Below are 22,084 nucleotides of genomic sequence, written 5' to 3'. Positions count from 1 at the left end.
GACTTAAAAGCATTTTGGACCATGGGTTCCATTTTGAGGAACATGAGTCATATATACTGATTTGCCAGTCTCCAGTAAAGAGTATCACAGCTCTTCCAAGGATTCTCCAAAACCAAAACAAAACAACAACAACAAAAAACTTGGTCCTGGCATCTCTCGAATACACTTGGAGGCTCTGTTCTTTCTACTGGGTCCTAAACACAGACCCGCATACCTGTTTCTATATGCCCTACCTATAGGCATACAAACTCCTATTTCCCAGCATCCAGATTTCCCCAAGAGAGGTCCATCCATAAGTAAATAATGGCTCTGAGTTCCATATTGATTTGTTTTCTAAGGAGATAAAGCTCATCACCCTCTGTGAGCAGATGAGGAAATTGTACCCTAGGAATTGACTTGTCTTTATATTGATGTATTGTGTGCATGTATGAATAGGTAACAACAAACCCCGCCATTATGTATAACTATCATACACCAATAAAAATATGAAAGAACCAAAAGAATTGGCTTGTCTAAAATCACTGAGAGAAGTTAGATTTCTTAGTTCATGCTTTTATTGTTAAAAACACTGCTTTGTAACAGATGTAGAAGCAGGAGATTCTCATATTCTTAATATGATTAGAGAGGAAAGAAGGTGTACAAAATCAAAGGAAGAATCAAGAGCCATTTGAAACTCGACTAGGATTTAATATTGGCACCTCCTATTTTAAGGATAAAAACAATAACACTGCTGAACATGGAGAATTTTAGATTAACTTCTCTGGTCATTGCTATTTGCTCTATTTGAGAAGTAATTATTGTGGATTTTTTTTTAATCACAGGACTCCAAAATTTATTTGTTAATTCAACAAATACCTAAGTAATGAGTTGCCAGTAGAGACAAACTTTAAATGTTTTAATTTTATTTTAATGGAAAACTGCTAATGGGAATAATTAGAATTTTTTTTGAAACAGACTTCTTGATTTGAGGGAAATTAACAAGATGGATTCTTGAGTTACATAGATAATGCAAAGGCTGACAATTGTTCCCAAAGAAAACTGATTTCCTCACAAACACAGATGGCATAGATTCAAGTTTGCATTTTTTTTTTCAGCTGAGTAAACTAAGTGCACCCATTTGTAAGCTGGCCTAGACCTTTAAGGATTCAGATAACTGTTCTAAATGGCAGGTTTAATAATTAGTATTCCTTAAAAGACATTATTTAAGTTTGAATATCTCAGACTTGGAGAAATACATTGTTTACTATTGCAATGGCCTTTTTCTAGCATTCCTCTGAAACAAATTGATTATTCACATTCAACAAATGGATTGGAGAGGACATAAAACCTTCTCCAGGCTCAGGGATTAGTGCCTGTGGGTCCTAGAAGTGACCACTGCTGTGACAGTGCACATTAAACTTGGGACTGTTCTTCTATTATTCCATTAGCAATCCATAAATGAGTCTAACCTTAGCTGTGCTTTTGAAGACAAAGGAAGACATTGTGCCCATTCTTAGCACAGACAGAGCCAGCAGCCCGGAGAGTGAATTATAGACAACATGATAATGTGGTACAGGGGGAAGCAATGGTTTGGAGCTGAGTTGATAGACAAAGTAACAAGTGACTACCAAGATTAATTTGAAGAACCTCTAAACATTCATTTGAGACCACTGTGAAGAGAAATGTGAAAGAAGGATTGACTTTTCTAAAATTTCAGTCGTAAAATATTTTACACTCATCTTAGGAGTAAATTAAGCAACGTTTCTAATTAAGTTTATCATTCATATGCACCAGACCCAATGCTTGGAATTGGACATACAAAGGTAAATAAGGCATTTTAAATCTGGTGGGTGATCGTGTGTGTGTGTGTGTGTGTGTGTGTGTGTGTGTGTGTGTGTGTGTGTGTTGTGAGGGTGAGGTGTAGATAGCAGGCTATATCCTGCTCGGAGTTATTTAATTATGAATAGAATAGTCATTTTAAGGCTGTGCCTAACCCTGAGTTACTCCTTTTATAAACCAGCAGTTTGCCATGAGTTACTCCATTTTGAGTAAGGATTCTCCTTACTCAGTGCTGGGGTAGAATGACTCTATACATTGTAAGTAAACAACTACCATTTGCCCAGCACAACCATAAGTCACATACTGATAAATAAATTAATTGTGCTAATAAAAATGACCCCTGTGAACTTATCAAATTAATCAGAAGCACACAGATACATGGGTGTATCAGCCTAATATCAGAAAAACAAGGTCCATGAGCTTATCAAATATATCAGACTACCAAATAAAGCAAGCCCCTCACTTGAAACTCATAAGAGGAGCACCCCAAGATTGGATACAGTAGCACACTGATCCTATCATCTGGTTACTCATCAGGAGCCTGCCCACTCCAATATATCATCTCAAGCTGCCACTCTGAAACTGCCATCCAGCCACACCATCTGCCTTGACAATTCAATAGAACTAGGTTAAAAATATTATCTGACCACCTACAGTGATTCTTTGCATTCCTATATTCAAATTGCTCTCAATTCAGTCCTTGAAACTCCTACAGTCACCTTAACCCTTTCTTAGCCTTTTTGTAATGTGTATGTATATATATATATATATATATATATATATATATATATAAATTATGTAAAGTGCATGTGTGTGACTTGAGTGTTATAAACATTAGTAATTAAGATGAGACTAAAAGGACCTGTGGTTGCATGGCCTATATCAGGTGACCCATGAATATTCAGTGAATTATATCTGTTGAAAATAGTGTAGTTTATGAATTTATTGTTATTCAAATTCTGACATTGTGGAAAGATACAAATTGGTTGGTCTATGATAATGGCATAGATTGCTCATGACAGTAGGCAAGTTGGCAGAGTTTCATTTAGTTATGGTTTGGATAAGTGGTGTCCTCCAAATGCTCCTGTGTTAAAGAAGAGATTTTCAGAGGTAAAATGATGGGATTGTGAAAGTTGTAACCTAATCTGTCCATCCTAGTTTGAAAGGACTGATTGGGTGGTAACTGTAGGCAGGTGAGGTATGACTAGAGGAGGTGAGTAATTAGGGGAAGGCCCTGGAAGGGTGTATCTTCCTTGTAAAGTGCATGTGTGTGACTTGAGTGTTATAAACATTAGTAATTAAGATGAGAAGCCCTCTCTGCTTCCTGATTCAGCCATGAGGTAAGTAATTTTCCTCCTCTGGGCCCTTTGGCCATGATGCTCCACCTCACCTTGGGCCCAAAGCAACAGAACATCTGAGATAGACTAAACCTCTGAAACAGTGAGCCAAAATAAACTTCTCAATTTGTTCTTGTCAGGTATTTTGGTCACAGCAACACAAAGCTGACTAACAACAGGATGTGAAAGTATGACTGACTATTTCCAACTTTATTGGTCTATAGAAGAGAAAATATTTGGTACCTCAAAATGTTCTCCATTATAACAAGCCACAGATTAAATTAAGCAGTAGGCTAAAAACAACACATGCAAAGTATGGTAGAAGCCCTCTCCAAACAGTCACAGCAGCACAGAGTGGCTAGTATCTGTGCACGCATGCACAACTGTCAAACAACATGGTGAGGCCAGTATCTGTGTGCATCTGCAACTCTGTAGGACAACATGGCACCTTTAGTAACCATGTGTGTATGTGTCTCCCAGACAAAAGAAAGGCAAAATGGCACACTTGGTGTGCATGCACAACACTGCTGACATTCAAGGTGCATGCATGACCCTACCAACCTCCCTTACCCCAGGGCAACTGTGCAGCTTGTTGTAATTTCCTTATGGCATTATAGTATAGAATACTCACAGGAAATGTATTTTTCCATAGAGGGAGACAAAGGGGCTAATATGTAAAGGTGTCAAGGTGAAGGGGACTAGCAGGAGCTATATAAAGTACAGCCCTGCTGTGTTTGGGGCTCAGCCTTTGGATGAGAATCTGCTGAGTCTGTGCTGGCACAAAATAAACACTGCTTCCTATTGAATGCCCCAGTGCCCTGTCTCGTTGCATGAATCCTGAAAAAAAAGCAGAAGCCACAACTCAGTCACAGACTCCTAGGAGGAAAAGATTATTCCAGGGCTGTGGTTTATTCCACTCCTTACAAACTATAGAGATATATATTTAAAAAAAACATTAACATTTATGAAGACATCAGGAGAATGCAAGTGAAAAAAAATTTCCATGTGAACCAAATTCCCAAGAGGAGCAGAATAAGCATATAATTAACTCCATCTACTGATCAGTATGAGGAATTTTGCCCTCTCTAGCCTCTTCCATCTGTATAGTGAAGTCATGAGTTTTCACCTTGGGGTCACCTAGTCTGAGGGCAGTAGCTATGATTCCCAGTGCAGACAGCAATAGAGAATCACCCTTTGCATTGCATCTCATGAAGAATGATTGTGGCTCACTCAGAGAAACCAGAAAACGTGGTTTCTGACTGAAGAATTAAAGACAAAGCAATCTATCAGAGTTAGGAAAAGCTACCTCTCTTCCCACTTCTCTGCCATCATCATTAAATTTATTGACAAGTTATTGGAAGGTTTTTTTCATGGCTTACCACATACATGAGTGGGAATCAAGTTCTCTTGGAGTAGAGGTAGGGAGGGAAGGACCTTTATCTAAGACCTTTATCTGCACACTCAATTTGGAAAAGGTGACCTCTGAAGGAGAAAAGTCACCTGGCTGCTGATACCAAGGCTGCATTTTTCCATTGGCTGTAGAAGTTTGCTGCTATGGTTTAGATATGAGGTGTCCCCCAAAAGCCCATGTGTGAGACAATGTAAGAATGTTCTGAGTTGTAACCTAATCAGTGGATTAATCTACTGCGTGATCACTGGGCAAGTGGGGTGTGACTGCAGGAGGTGGATCACTGGGGGTATGACTATGGGATTTATGTTTTGTCCCTGGTGAGCAGAGCTTGGTCTCAGTTTCCTGTTTGTTAGATCCCTAACTGCTTTTCTCCACTACACCCTTCCACCATGATGTTCTACGTCACCTCAGGCCAGAGATGTGGAATCAACTAACCAAGGACTGAACCTCTGAAACTGTGAGCCAAATTAACTTTTCCTCCTATAAGTTGTTCTTGTCAGGGCTTTCAGTCACAGCATTGAAAAACCTGACCAAAATATTTATTATACACATAAAACAATTTTCTCAAAAATTTCTATGTCCAGAAGGCCAGTAAAAGAATAAAATAAATACCACTAGTACTATTTGACCTATATTCACCAGTGATATCTGCAGGGTTTTAAAATAGAATGGGCAATTTTTCATCCTCCTAATTTCCTTATACTATTTATTGGGCACTCCTATGGTTTGTCCCCCCTTGAATTGCAAATTCTTATTGTGAGGTATTGGGGGGCCAGGCAGTTAACTCAGCCATGATATTTAGAGGTGGATCCTTTGGGAGGTAATTAGAATTTCATAAAGTCAATAGAGTGGGGCACTCATAAGAATACTTTATAAGAAGAAAGAGAAAAAACAAAAGATAATTGTGTCTCACCATGTGATGCCCTGGGCTACCTTTGGTGGGTACTAGGTAAGGTACTAGGTGACCCCGAACAATTGCTTGCCAAAGAGATTATTACAGATAAAACAACATTAAGGGATAAAGTCCAGACAATGGGATAAAGGCCTCAAGGACACCTCAGAAATCTTTGAGTCCTCCTATCACAATGGCCTAGAAGAACAGAATGCTTCAGGGAATCCTGGGATACTCTCCATAGGCTGACTGCCCAGAGCAGCCTAGGACCTAGAAGATCAGGCAGAGGTCTGCCCCAGGGGTGGAGCTGCCATAGAGCACTTTTTCTGGGGCTGTGACTAATTATAGCCACAGAGGCAAGGCCAACACTGAGACCCAAACTATAGAACAACCAGTATGCACACCAATCTGGGAAGTCTATAGTCTTGACTCCAAATGAAAAAAGCTGGAGTGTGGATTAAGCCCAGGAACCCATAAGGGCAAGGAGAACTGCTTGAGCCCTTGAGGGCCCAACAGAACCCCAATGTGCACAGGATGCTAATTGGAGTTTTAAAATTTAATTCGTTTAAAAGAGGAATATTTTCTATTTCTGTTTTGAAATGGGAACATACACACGGGGCCTGTCCCACCACTGTATGTTGAAAGCAGATATCACAACTGAAAGGAGTTGACCTTGAGTCTCAAATGAATGATTTTGAACCACTGAGTTAATGCTGGAAGGAGTTAAACCTTTGGGACTATCTGAGTGGAATGAACGTTATATGTGATATCCAGGGTTCAAGCATTGTTGTGGGCAATGGAAAATGGACTAAGACAACTACTTCCCTCTTTCAGTGTCCTCCCCTCCTTTTTTTTTCTGATTTTCCTACAACCTCTTTCACATTTTTTTTTCCTTCAGCTCATGTATGGTGGTATGTCTTTTTTCTCATTGATTCTTCTTCCTCTGTATGAATAAGGTCCATATTATTTTGTTGGAATTTGAACTGGTACAACAGGCTCCTTCTTTATCCTCCTGCTTTGATCTTACTTTTCTCCAATTCAGCTTCTACATAGCTGCCAGAGAAATTTTCCAAACTAAATCTCATCAATCACTTATTTACTTCAATGCATTCCAAAGTTCCCCATTGGCCACAAAACCCAGATTCTTTGGCCAGGCATAAAATAATTTCATGATCTGGCTCATGCCTAACCTCTCCAAAGTTACCTCCCACTACACCTCTCAACAGTGTCTTATGATCTGATTATAGAGATTTATTTATAGCTCTAAAATATTTCATGTCATCTCTCTGGAATGTCCTGCCCTGTTTTTCAGCCTTCCCAGTCCTTGAAGCCTTCTTTGACCATGTCATGGCACCACAAAGTCTAGGTGAGATGCCATTTCTTTCTGATTTTCCTTTGTTCCCCCTACTTTTCTTCATTATAATATCCTCTTATGGTGACTTGAATGGGTTTTGGACAAAGCAATTGATTCACCATAAGTATTACAGGAATAAAGGCCTTTTTCTAAGAGTTTGATCTCACACAACTAAGAAAGGAGTGAAAGAGGAGAAAACCTGGATAGGAGAGGTGGAGAGTCACAAAAATCGTCATTATTCAGGTGCCCTATAATAAAAGTGTGGCTATGTCAGTGAGAACATGGAAGGAAATCCAAGAAGTCACTGAAGTGGGACCAAAGACAGAAAATGTCCCAAGAAGTCCATGGAAATTGTCCTTCTGGGGAAGAAGTTGCCTCAACAGAGCTCCAGCATTCAAAAAGTCCCTAATCAAATACCTGTGGTCAGGTACCATGGAGCCAACCTGGAGGAGTCATGGAGGAAAGAACAAGCTGGAGCCCAGTCAATCCCTCTGCATTGGCCATTTAAGAGACAACCATGTGAAAACAATCAATTCTGCTTCATTTCTGACAACCAAATCTCAAGTTCTTTTTTTCGAAAACAGTAAAGGTGGTCATGCTGGAAAAGACAGTTCCCAGATTTCGCCAAGTTCACCTACCACAGTGCAGCACACCTTATTTGTCTGTACTCTAGACTGTGAGGTCAGAAGACAGGGAATATATTTTATCCATTTTAAACTATTCAGCACAATGCCCTGTCCCTAAGACATGAGGCAATAACAGAGGTCTCCTAGGATTGATACAGAGACAAAGGACAGGTAGCATAGATAGTAAAAGATCAATCAGAAAGATGAGAGCTAGTTAATTATAATAATTATCAAAAAGAAAAAGAAAGAAAAAAAGAAATGGGTTACTCGGTTGCTCACCCCTCCAGAGAACCTCCCCCCCCCACACCCCCAACACACATAGTGGTTGCAAAATCACTCCTCCCAACACAAGGGGTTGCTAATGATTACCACCCTCCACCCACCCATCCCCTGCCCCAGCTCTTTCCTGCCCTTGGACACGTCCACTGGGTAAAAGAGGAAGTGGAGGGGAGGAAATCTGAGATCTATAAAAGAGACGAGACCACCCAGGGATAACCAGCGCTGGGCCCCCTTCTCTCCAGAGAAGTCTGTCTCTCTCTTACTTAAAACTTGCTTTCTACTCTTGCCTTGGCGTTCCTGAAGGGTCTAGTCTTCAACACTGGGAGAATGAGGCCCTGATCCTGATTTCTGAGACCAGTATCAGGATAAATGAAGAGCATTGATACTGCTGATTTGGATTTAGATTTTTAATCATTCTCACAGCAGAGGGTGGAAAAAGAGTGCTGTGCATTCTTTGGGATCAAAATTTCTCCTACATCAAGACTGAATTCCAGTGGGTAAGAGAATGCAGAAAGATTCTTACTGTGGAGGATAAATCTAGTCATCTATATTGGTGTTTACTTGAAATTTAAAGAAAATAGAGAAATGTTTTCTAAAATCAGATTTGCCCTTTATCTTTCATACTACCAACATGTTCAGTTTCTCTTTTGTTTTGGTTTTAGGGTGGTCATTCAGTTTTTCTCTTTGTTTTCTACTTGTTCCTGCTGTTGATTTCAGGATGCTTGACAGTAATGTCTATAATGAAGGACCTTATTATGTTAACAGATTTATCTTGAGGTTAATTGTTCTTATCAGAAAATCAAAATGAGCTTGAAAGTACATCTGTTTTGTGTTTAAAGTCTGCCTCAAGAATGCCAAAGTTCATCTTTATCTGTTCTTACCTCAGAGAAGGAAAAACAAGTATCCATCAACAAGAAGAGGAGGGTGAATTTAGATGAATTCAGGTGAATTATTAAGGATCCCCACAAAACATTTCGATTTGACTTTAATTCTACTGTATCCTGAAATTATAATTTGTAAATTGTCATTCTGATTTAAAAAAAAAAACAATGAAATATTTAGTGGTAATAGAACATTTTGAGAAAAGAGAGTCACTACATCTTATCTGGTCAGCATTTTCCCATGATTACTCACCTCAAAATGTAGCCTTCCATTTGTTGCTTTGGTTCTTCTTTAAGTAAGTGAGTGATGGATACCTCAATTCTGCCATCTTGGATTCCCCCAGGTTGGTCAATACAAAGACTTTAATGTGATATTTCTTTTCTTGTGCTCTCCCTTGATTCCTTACAGAAACTTCTCTGTATGGTACTGTATTTGTGGTTTAATGAACTATTCAAAAAAAAAAGTTTTGAAATAAAATAAATAGTTCCAGATCTTTAGTTGACTTTTATAAAATCAAAACTCTTTGTCTGCAGTGCTAGAAATAATTACCCCTTCCCTTCTGTCAGTTGCTATGGGGTGGTTTAGTCTTCACATTCTTAAACTGGAGTATATGGCATTTTGCCAAAGAAAAATATGAAGCTGTAGAGTAAAAAATGGCACATCTTTTCTTCTTTGCACAGAACTCTTACTAAAAATATATTGAGAAATTTGATAGTAAAGTAAATGTGACTGCATTGTAAAGTAGAATGTAAAATTTGCATGCACGTATAATATAAGAGACTCCATAGAAATGGTGGCCTTCTTAGGGATCTCTTTGGAAAACTCCGTCATTAGAGATGTTTGATGGAAATTGTCAAGGAGGCTCATCTCAAGGCAAGCATTATTTTTGGCATTAGTGAAGAGAACTTCATATTTTAGACAAAGGGAAGTTGCTGTCATTCTCAGACAGTTATAGGACTGGTGCTTACTATCTAAATTGATACTGTCAAGTTACTCCAAGAAGCATTTTTATGTTTCTTTATTATCAGACGTAACAAAAGACAGCATGTCATTTGATCGATGATGCTGTCATAAATCAACACCCATTTGACAGCTCCAAGAGAATAAATGACAAGAGGGTAAGGGATGAAGAGAGGAGGGGCCTGGGTTAGAAGGTCACTGTCACATTGAAGATGTTCCTGGATCCTGTTGGTTTAAAACACACCTAGACTGTCTCCCTCTCTCTCCTATTCTCATCCTCACTCCCCACCTCCCTTCCTTTTTTTTTTTTTTTTTTTGGAAGCTAGAACAATAGTATGGGATATTTTACAGATTGTTGCCAGGTTTTCTGTTAAGAGAAACTCTTAATGCTTTTGGTTATGGTCCAATTTGTAAATTTTAAACAGAAGACTTAAAAGGCTCTTGAGAATAAAGAAGTTCTTTAAACCCCATAAGTTAAACCAGTCCAAATGCACTAACTTTGGCAGTAAGCGAAAGGTTTCCACATGTCACCCTGACACAGTAAATTAGAGCTGCCTTGGCTGAGTAAGGGGTGGGTGAAGGTTGAGGGACTAAGTTGCCCAAATCCATGACCTGACACCAGATAGGAGATAGTCATTGCATAGCAAATGAAGATTGTTTCCATTTGGCTCCTCCTTGCCCTGAAGAGGTTCACTTCTGAATAACATGGTTCTGTCTCCATGTTTACTGTATCCTTTGGTCCCATGCTAGTAGGTTGCCCTCAAGTCTAGGTGCCTAGGATTGTCCTAGCATAATTTCTACCAGAGTGCCCTTTCACTTTTAAAATTGTCTGGTTTACATGATAAGTTAAACCATTATTTTAAAAACCTCACTCAAAACTGGTATTAAAACTGATCTATTTTCAGCTAAATCAGAACCACACAAATAAAAATAGAGCATTGATGCAGGTAATTTGGCCACCGTGAGATTGGAATGATTCAGCAGGACTATCTGGCAGAAACAATTAAGGAATCCAGTCTTCTAGGGTCACTAAGGCAACACAGAGAAGGGTTCCTCTCCCCAGCAAGGTCGACTGAGCACAGCCCACAGAGGTGCCAGCCTGCCAGTCAACCAGCATCAGCTGCTGCTCCCTCTCCCCCTCCCAGGCTGCCCTTGCTTTCCAGGATGGGGCTGCCTCTCAGTAGCAAAGGTGCTGACTTTAGTGCTTCAATTCTGGACTTTCATTTAATAGCCGTGGGACTTGGGGCACATTCACTTCACCTCTGTAAGCCTCAGTCTTTCCACACAAAATAAGAATAATTGGAGCTGCCCTATAAGATTGGTAGAAGGATCAGAAATTATATAGCAAGGTATTTATCCTGAAGTCTAGCACAAAGTTAGCCCAGATAAATAGAAGCAGTTTTCATATGTAGATTTGAGTTCTGAACAGTTTAGAATATGACTCTTCATATCTTATAAGTGGGTCCCTATTTTTATAGCTGGCTTTCATCTCTCCTAATAGATGGTAAATACCTTGAGGGCACAATCTCCATTTTACATCCCAGCTTTGCTCACAGGTCAGTTCATCAGCTACCTCCCAAGCCCAGTGCACAATGGCACTCAGGGCCCTCCAGCTCTCCCCTGGCAGGGCCCAGCAGAACACAGTACCTAGGTAGCCTTTGGTATCCACAGGGCAAAGGAGATTGCTAGGAGGCAAAGGCAAAGGGTCCTGTGTGGAATTGCAATGAATTATTCTTTGAAAGCAGTAAAATTTCACTGCTTTTCTTTTCTTTTTTTTAAAATTTGTTTTAATTAGTTACACATGACAGTACAATGATCTTGACATATAATATGCTCACAAATATTAAAATCTCAGTATTATTTTTCTTCATTCCAAAAGAAAACATTAGAGAATAGGCCTTAGATTTTCCTATGCAGCACAGAGTTGCTGAGATCATTGCTCACATTTTCACAAGCAAAGACCCTGCCCCAAAATGCTGGTATGTTTTGAATACATGTACAAGTTGGATATATATATATATTTAAAGTATTCTGTTTAACTAAGAGTTTGATTGATGGATCTAGTTGGTGTAAGAAGCAAATAGCTAGAAAATTAAAAATCTAGTTAACTTCACTGCTATAGAGACTAAGCTTAAAATCAGTTTCCTTAAGCACTACCGCAGTATACATGGTTTACAACTAAGTATGAAGCTATTCTGTAATTCAAATATATTCCTATAAAGGAAAGAATGTCTGTCATATGTTTCATTACATTGTCATAAGTCAATGTCTGGGTTCCTCAAAGGCAGAGACAGCATCCTACATATCAACTCCTAGGGTTAGACCTCTTTGGTAGACATTGGATGTAGATTTATATTACTCTTAGCTTTACCACAGCATTCCTGAGAACATTTGTTTGACTTGAATTTTTTATGAAACTTTCCACAGTAAGCTGTTTACCAAAAACCACTGTTCCACCACTCCCACAGGCTCCTGGCATCTGGACACCTAAAGCATGTGACCTTCACATCACAATACCCCAATTCCCAAGCACAGTCCCTTTCAATTTCTTCTTTCTCTGAACCTAGAAAGTTGGGGATCAAAACACTGACCCAAAGATATGAATAAAATGAGATCCAGATTCACTCTTTCTGTGTCTTTCTGTGACACGTTAAATGACACAGAATTTTAAAGAATTTCAAAATCCATTTTGTTCACTCAAAAGCAGCACCAAATTCCCCAAACAAGCTTCCAAAAATGCCTTCCTTCCACCTAGTAACATTTTTGTTGATACAAATTTGCCTGTATATGTTGTTATCTGAAGTGGTCAAGGACAAGTCCAGGAAGGCATATCTTCATTCTGCCCACAGTAAGTTGGCCTTGACCTCCCCACATCCTGAGTAGGAGAATGGGTCCTAAGGGGAAGTGCAGGTACATGCCAACAATGGTATATTTGTGGTAACTGGCTTGGCGGGGTCAGTGGCACAGAAGCACTGACCAAAGCTGTCTGCCTACCCTTTTATCACATAAACTAACTTGGAAGTTACCTTCAAAAAGATTCACCCTTGTAGTGATGAGCTGGCTACTTCTCTGTCTCTCTCATGACAGCTGGTAAGGAGAATATTATACATTGACACCAGACACTCCCACAGTGCTTTTTTTTATTATTAATTTTAGTCCATCTTCACAAGAGCCCTGTAAGATAAGTATTCACACCTCTCTCTCCTGAGAAGAATCTGACTTCCAGATGATCACAGATATCTGAAAATCTCATAGCAGTAAGAAAACAATGACCAGAGCCCAGGCCCCCAAACTCCAGACTAGTGCTCCTTCCTTTGCTGGTCCCAAGAGTGGGTGATGTGGATGATCAACTGCATAGGTCCTAAAGGATGCTCCTCTCAACCATCTCCCCATACTCTGAATATTCTGCCAATTGTTTCTCCTTAGTTTCTACTGCTGGCATCCAGTGAATTTATCCTCCTCAGGTCCAGCACTTGTCCCTGACCCCCATCCTGAGCCCCCAATACGGGACCATCAGGTGCATGTGTGTAGATTGTGCCCTGCCCACCCAAGAGAGTTCATTAACATTACAGCTTACACTAACTGCCATTTCAGTATGGAAAAGGTGTGCTTTAGCCCATCAACCATGTGTGGCTGGTGATGGAACCTGCATGCTAAGCTTATATTTAATATCCTCCTATTTGTTCATAATCTCATCTGATTTTTTATCATAAATATGATAGAGGAATAAAATATTAATAAAGTTCAGTGTGTAAAAAAAGCATATTGAAAACAAATCAACATTGTGATTTTGATGATAATGTAGATCAGTTGGAAGTAGAAAGGGATTTGTTTCTTACTAAATAAATATAAACCTATGAAATAAGACTTTCTGAGTAGAAAATAAGTATCTTAGACTAATTTATAATGTTATTTTAAAAAGACTACTTTATTTTATTTTTCTTCTTTGGTTAACAGCATGATAGTAATTCCACAAACTACTAAAAGCTGAAAATAAATCTTCAACATGGTCATTGTTGGCATTTCAATCAGGTGACCCTACTTGTACTTTGAAAAACAACAGGAAAAAAAATAAAAATTACTTTGCATGGACAGTGGTCTCTTCTAAATATTTAGATACTGTGATAAAATGTTGGTAAAAAATGGTTGCAGTCATTTCTATCTCTGCACAACACTTTGCAATGTGACATTGCGTTCCTACCATCAAGAGGTAGACTCTGTCTCCCCCATCCCCAGCCCTTGAATCTTGTCTCTGATCTTGTGACTTCATATGACCAATAGTCCACAGCAAATGTTAGGGTGTATGTTTTAGTCAGTCTTTTTGCAGCTGTGAACAAAAAACCTGACAAGAACAATTTTAGGGAAGGAAAAGATTATTTGAGTCTCAAGGTTTCAGAGGTCTCTGTCCATATACAGCTGACTCCATTGCTGTGGGCCCGAGGTGAGACAGCACATCATGGCAGAAGAGTGTGGTGGAGGAATACCACTTAAGGCATGGCATCAGGAAGCCAAGAAAGAGCTCTGCTCACCAGGGACAAAACATGAACTCCAAAGGAAGACCCCCAGTGACCCATCTCCTACACCCTACCTGCCTACCGTTGCTACCTAGTTAATCCCTGTCACGGATTAATGTGCTGAGGTTAAGGCTGTCATAACATAATCATTTCACCTCTAAACTTTACAGCATTATCTCACACATGAGTTTTACGGGGACACCTAATATCTAAACCATAACAGTGCACTAACACTGAGCCTCCTGGACTATCAGCATGTGCATGCCTCCAGGCTGGCCTGATGGGGCTATGCAGCAAGGTAAGCGATTCAGGCTGAAGCCATCTGGGACCAGCCAGATCCCAGTTCACCAGCAGCACTGACCACAAACACATGAGTGAACCTGGCCAAGTCTACTACTCAATGGAACCCAGATGGAATTGCTGACACCCAAAATAATAAATAAAACAAATAGTGATTGTTTGAAGACATAATAATTTGGTGTACTTTGTTAAGTATCAAAATCTAATATCTTAATACAAAAGAAAGAAACCAACATCATCTTCTATTCTTTAAATTTAGTTTTCTTCTGACAGAAGAGCTCCTGGTACAAGTGTTTCTACCTCAACTCATTTTCCAGTCAGACCTGTAAGATTTTTATCCTTTATGTGGCTATTTTCTCTACCGTTAGAACACCTTTATTCCCAGCCACGGAGCATCCAGGTGTTCTCCCATCAACCTCAGAGACGTTATCTTCACATGAATTCCAAACAAGGAAAAGAAAATTCCCAGTAAGGAAAATAAAATTGTATTGGAAATTAATTTTCAGATTTATTTACAAACCATTTCAAATTTATGACCTATGACAAACAGGTTTGTGAGACAGTCCAAGAAATAAAATCTATCTGAAGATACCACATTCCTCTTCCAGTTCAGCACGGCAAAGCTGGGCTTCTGCCTCAGTATTGAGATTTGAGATCTATCATATTTGAGAAACTTTATGTCATGAATTCATGAAGCCAAATGGACCTTGATGTAGAATTCTTAAGAGACAGATTTCTAAGACCATCATAATCATAGTTATGATCACACACCTGATGTGTGCATAGATCTTGCTAACTAGAAAATCTACATGGAATCCCAAGCAATCTGAAAGCAATACCAAGTATGAGGGGTCCTCTCATGTAAGGAAGAACTGGCAGTGACTCAAAAGAAAGCTGTTCCTAAAACAGAATAAATAGAAGGAAAGGCAAGGACATTAGTGACAATACATAGAAAGGATGCAAGTCAAAGGGGAGATTTTTTTACAGAGACAGAAAAAAGATCTGTATTACACATATACTTTTCATGGTGAAATATTTAATAATAAGAAACTTAATTCAGGTTTACACCACTAATCTCACTTTTTACATCTGAGTCCCTTTATAGTAATGGGCTTTTTTCCTCTCTATCTATATCTAATGGTCTTGTCAAACATTGTTGTCTCAAGGGTTATGTCCACTTTTTAAAATTATATTATACATATATTATACATACATGGAATATAACTTCTCATTCTTCTGGTTGTACAGTATGTAGCATTACAATGGTCTTGTAATCATGTACGCGCATAGGAAAACCATGTTCAATTCATTCTACTATCTTTCCTATTTCACCTCCCTTCCTTTCATTCCTTTGTTTAATCCAAAGTACTTCTATTCTTCCCTCAACCCCTACCCCCTCGATTATTATAAGTTAGCTCCCACATATCAGAGAAAACATTCAGCCTTGGTTTTGAGGAATATGAAGGCTTATTTCACTTAGCATGATAGTTTCCAGTTCCATCCATTTACCAGCAAATGCCATAATTTAATTTCTCTTTATGTTATACCCACCTTTAGTTATAGAATCAGTAGTCTTTCTCCTAGCTATAAAAGAAATATTTAACTCCAGAGAGCTGCTTCTAAGACCCAAACACATATCCCTACCCTAAAAGACTTTCTGTCCAGCCAGACCCTCATAAAGCTCAGAGAACTCATAATGGAGCTAAATACACAACTATATTTTAAGCTTCAGCTACTAAAGTAAAATGATCTACATTAGAGTTTATTAAAAAGTGAAGATTCAGATAAGCTCTAGTTCATGAAAGTCTAATGAAGAATGGCTAAAGAACTTGGGGGTTGCCTAGACAAGTGAAAACATGGTTCAAGAAGTACAAAATAGTCAGTGATAAGCAGGAACTAGCCCCTACCAGCTCATCTAGGCAGATTGAGAAATGGTCAAAGTTTTGAAGTTGGTTGACAACACACTGCACACTTGACATAGGCTAGGGTGGGAGAATTTATACCACGGAAATAAAATAAATGATACAAAATACGTACTTTTATTTTCCTGGAGAGCTGTTGTTAAACACTTGCTACCAAATCACTGAAATTAGCTGTCTTTGGTTGTTTTAAGGCTTTTCTTTGGGAGGAGACTATTTTTGGTTCTAAGCAATGCTACTCAAAACTTTCCAATACAGTATTTACAAAGGCAAATGAGAATAATCTAAACTCTTACAAAATCCATGATCAAAGTGTCAGGGAGTGTAAGCAAACATTGAATGAATAAAACAGTAAAGATACTCAATGATGACAGAACAAAAAATACTGAATAATAATAAATACATGTTATATGGTCACCGATTAGACTTTCAATTTCAAGTTCATGTGTTTTTTTTTTTTTAGGAGAGAAGTTAAAATATTGATAAAATTAATTTTTAAATAAAAGGTATATGTATATAATAAAAGCAAAAATCAAAGGTAAAAATTTAAGTAACCATGAAAATTTATAAAGAGATTATTCAATTTGTAAAATGATGAACAAAGTGGAATAAGAAAACAAAACAAAAAGAGCAAAAAATGAAACAAACAAAAAACTCAACAAATAAAACAAATGATAAGAAAGGAGAAAAATGAAGTATAAAATTTGAACAAATAGCAAGCAAGTGGCATGGTAGAATAAAGGCATCCACATCAATCAATATTTATAAAATATAAGTAACTAAGCTCATCTGTTAAAAATAATGAGATTTTAAGAATGAATTAAAACACAAAATCCAATTGATAAGTAGTTGTAAAAGCCATGCCTAAAACATGAAGACACAGAAAGATTGAAAGGACAAAAAAATAAATAAATATATATTTATAAAATGAAAAGCTGGCATATCTATATTAAAATCAGATAAAATAAAAATCAAGAGAAAAGGCAATATTCCAAATAAAATAAGGTGCAACAAAAGATAGAAGGTTTAATTTACCAGAAATATCATTCTAAACATGTTTTCCCCCAATAAAATAAACTTTAAACATAAATAAAATGAACATGATTACAGACACAAAAATATAACTCATGAAATTTCAGTAGAAATACCTCAATCATTTAAGCTAAATTTTAAATGCTAGTAAACACATAGAATATTTTAAGAAAATAACTAGTTGGATTTATTGGGTAAATGTAAAACCTGACAATAAGAAAACAGAATATTAGTTCTTCTCAAGGTCACATTGAATATTTGCAAAAATTAACTGTGTCCTAAGCCATAAAAATTTTCAACATGTTTGGAGGAAAAAAATAAAGTCAACATAGACTACATTCTCTGATCATTATGCAATTAAATTAGAGGTCAATAACAAAAAAGATATTAAAATGTCTCTGTTTTTTTTAAAATTCAAATGTACATATTTCAATTGATCTGTGCATCAAAATAGTAAGAAATTAAGATAAACTCAGAATTAAACTATAATGAAAAATTTAACTGTCAACATTTGAAAAATAGAGCTCAGACAGATATTACAGTCAAATTACAGTGCATATATTAGAAAGGAGAAAAAACTAAAAACTTTAAGCTCACATTCAAATAAGAGATGCAACAAAGAATAAGGAAGAAAAGGGGAAAAAAGACCAAAAATTGTGGAATGAAAACAAAAATAGAATAGGATCAGTAAAGGCAAAATTAGGTTCATTGGAAGGACAAATAAAATAAGGGAAATCTGATAGGGCTGATCAATAAAAAGAAACTAGACAGAATTCAACAACATTAGAAATAGTTTGGGAGAGAATTTTAAAAGAGAATACTAAAAATTTTATGACAACATTTAAAACTTGAATAAAATGAAAGATTCCTAGAAAAATTGTAATAATAAATTTAAGAAGAAATAAAAGATGTCTGATAACAATTTTAAAAGTTGAATTAATATTTAAATCTTCAAATGCATGTGTGCATGTATACACATACAGTAAACCAGGATTTAATGGTGTTACAGGCAAATATAGCCATACCTTTAAGGAATAGATTAATCCAATCTAAAATAGTTTTTTTTTTAACAAAATGCAAGAGATTATTCCCCAACTCAGTCTATAAGACAAATATAATCTTATAATAAACTATATAAGGACAATATGGGAAAGGAAAATTAGAAATAAAATTTAAAATAATTATTCACTGCTAAAATATAAATTATTTATGAACATAGGTGCAATAATCTTATATAAAACATAAAATCAAATCTTTCACTGTACAAAATAACAATAACTCATAACCCAGTTTGCTAATACCAGGAATATGAGTAATTTAATGGAATAAGATTATTGTCATAAAGAAAGAGAGGGAGATGTGGAAGATATAGGAAAGGGAAGGGATGAGAAGAGAGAGAGTGAGGAAAGGACATTGGAAGGAATCAAAAATAAATAAATTTTCATTATGTGCACACATAGAATTATTTAGATGTTGATGATAGTCTACATAGAAAATATAATAAGATAATTGGACATAAGGATAAATTGTCCAAAATCAGTTGCATTTTACAGTGTGACTTTAAATATTGGTAACATTAACAATATCATAAAACCTGTATATGCTATGTCCAGAAATAAGTTTAAAATATTAAGGCATTCATGGATAAAAGTCTAAAACTTTATTGAATGACATCAAAGAAGGCCTACAAAATATGGTGACACACCATATTTATGTATAGGAAGACTTAATATCTTAAAGGTGACAATCAATGTAAGTCCATTCAAATACAATTATATTGTTTTTTTCCCAAAGAGTTTAATGAGCTGATTCTAAAATTCTTTCATACAGGTCAAAAATAGTTCAGATACTCCTATCCTTATAAGAAATGTTAGAGGTATTTTCTTACTATATAACAACACTTACCTTAAAGTTCTAGTAATTAAGGACAGTATAACATTGGTGCATTATAGATAAAAAAGACAATGGAATATGAAAAGGCTTAGATACAAACCTGCAAAATAGTTACTTGAGATATGAAGAAAGTTATTTTTTATAAATTAGAGGATAAAGGACAGTGTATTCAATAAATGGTTTTAGAACCATTTATTATTTAATCCATATGGATAAAAACAATTTTGCTATTACATAAAAACTGAAATTGAGTCCCTGACTCACACCATACATAAATATCAATACCAACTAGATCAAAGACTAAAGTCCACAGAGGAGAATACTACAAAACTTTTAGAAGAAATCATAAGAGAATATTTTCATGATTCATGACCTCAGGAAAAAGAAAAATTACAAGGGAATGAAAACATAAATTGTAAAGTGGATTATACAGTAGTGAAGATTAATAACTACAGCTACCCAGAACAACATGGCTGAATCTTAGAAATGTCAATTAGTGTAAAATGGCAAGTAGCAAGACATTTAAAAAGTGATATAATTTACATAAAATCCAACCAGTAAAAAATTTAGCAACATATATTTGGAGATTCATACCTCAGTGATAAAATTATGTTTTTTTTAAAAAAGCAATGATACAAAATTCAGAGTAATGGTCACTTCTGGGCATAGGAACATAAGACGGGTAAGTGAGAATCTACTGAGTAAGTGTAACCAGATGGATTACATATTTTTACTCTTCAGTCCACAGCAGTTTATTATTATGCTTAATAAATTGTATGTTATAATATAATCTGTAAATTGTAAATATGATGGATGTTATTTTATTTATGTATTTATTTGATACTAGAAATTGAATGCAGGGGCACTCTACCACTGAGTCATACCCTCAGCCCTTCTCATTTTTATTTTTTATTTTGAGATAGGGTCTTACTAAGATAGGGTCAGGCTGACCTGGAACTGGCGATTCTCCTGCCTCTGCCTCTTGAGTCACTAGGGTTACAGGTGGTACCATTGCATCCAGCATGACATATATTTTAAAATAAAAATCTCAACTAAAAAAATATTTTGGTTCATTGTACAAAGACTAATTTAGCTATAATTGAAGCTCTCCAAAATCTAAGTTGGGGGGTTGTTGGGCAGAGGTATGGGTGTGGAGATTCAGTTGGTGATGTTTTTCATCACTGGAGTTATTCAAGCACAAGGAAGAAATCCCTTTTATATTGATATGACTATTTTAAAATAATCTTAAGCGTTAGTTGACTGATTGAATTAAATTCAACATTCTGCATCTGAAAGACTAATTCCTTGGATCTATTGTTGAGTTATCTAATTTAACTGCTCATGTTAGCCAAAATTGTTAGCAATATGGAATCCATACTAATACTGTTCTTATCTTCCAATCCCAGAATTAGAATGAATCAGTTGTTTCCAGAAAAAGCTAGGGAGCAACTTCACCCCCCAAATCACTTACTTCTGTTTTCCTCCTGATAATTTAATCCATTCAGGGAGGCTGAAGTGGGGGATAGATATATATTTTTAGCATTTTCATGAGACTCAAGTTTGTGCAACTAATTATCTAAAGATGGTGTTGAAACTAATTTTAGCAGGTAATAAGCTGTAGGCATGATTTTAGAGACTTTCATGTCTTTTAATCTTCATAGATTCTGGAGTTGAAAGTAGAAAACCACTTTACTAAAAGCACTGCCAAATAGTCCTTACATCCCTCACCATCAAGGAGATTACTAATGCCAAAGAAAGCGTCAAGCTGTCACCTACAGGAAATATCTTAAAGCTAAAAGTACAGATTTAATAAGTTCATTTGTGCCAACTGCTAAAAGTCAAGGGCAATCTTCAGAGCCTAGAAATGAGAGAATTCAGAAAGAACATGCAGGAAGGAGTGGAACATAATGGTATTTACCAAATTCCCACCAGTAACAGCTCAGACCTTAGATCACACGGATGGGACAGTTATCTCTGTAGATAACTATAGAGGATTGCTAACCCTCCCATTTATGTCTGAGCAATGTCATTAATTACAGTGAGAAAGAGGATCAATGACTTCAATCCAGATGGTCTAATTTTACATTAGATGGGCCAGAGGAAGAAGCTGATGCTGAAGACTGAAATAAGACCCATCCATCTTCACATCAGTACCCCTCTTAGTGATGTGTCATTTTTATGGTTGCGTCTTTTGGAGAGAAAGTTGATCATGTCACTTTGTTAGAAGACAATAGTGAGCAGCAGGGACACTTTTGCAGTGAAATAACAGGAACTTGTTCTAGATAGGCATCAAGGTTCTATTTACTGTCTTCCTTGGGTCAGGATATAAGAAACCCAATCTTGAAGGATAAAGGTATAGCTTATGTTGCCTTAGAAATCACTACTGGGACAGAGGAATTTTACTCAACTGGATGTGACAAAAAAAAAAAAAAAAAAAACATCCCTTGGTGGGTCACATGACCTCACAAGTTCTCAAAGCAGATCTCTTCTCAGAAGGACACTCTGTGGAGTCCCTGAAATCTGAGGCAGTTTCTTGTTGCCAATGCAGGAAGAAAACAGGTGGATGGATAAATAAGTATGGCCTTGTTCCTCCTGGTCTCTTTGCTGGCATTCCTGAGCTTGGGCTCCGGATGTTATCATCGGCTCTGTCACTGCTCTAACAAAGTTTTCGTCTGCCAAGACAGCAAGGTGACAGAGATTCCCTCCGACCTCCCCCGGAATGCAGTTGAACTGTGAGTATCAGCGGGAATAGCCACACCATGGGCATTTGTATGTGGAGTACTATTATTATTTTCACATGAGGCGATATCGATTGGGCTGAAATAGTTCTGCTTTGACCAAAGGCTTGAATAAAACAAACTCCCCCA

General features: G+C 37.0%; 1 protein-coding gene across 1 annotated transcript in view; it reads left to right on the top strand.

Moving 5' to 3' along the window:
- Nucleotides 1-21,794: 21,794 nt before the first annotated feature.
- Nucleotides 21,795-22,084, top strand: part of Fshr (follicle stimulating hormone receptor) — a 151,037-nt gene continuing 150,747 nt past the window's right edge. Inside the window, exon 1 of the mRNA XM_076832741.2 lies at nt 21,795-21,949. Within this exon, the coding sequence (XP_076688856.2) occupies nt 21,795-21,949 (155 nt within the window). The remainder of the gene's footprint in view (nt 21,950-22,084) is intronic.

The sequence above is a fragment of the Callospermophilus lateralis genome, chromosome 14 (assembly GCF_048772815.1).
Source record: "Callospermophilus lateralis isolate mCalLat2 chromosome 14, mCalLat2.hap1, whole genome shotgun sequence".
NCBI lineage: Eukaryota > Metazoa > Chordata > Mammalia > Rodentia > Sciuridae > Callospermophilus > Callospermophilus lateralis.
Note: the sequence above shows the minus strand (reverse complement) of the source record. Positions and strands in the feature narration are given on the sequence as shown.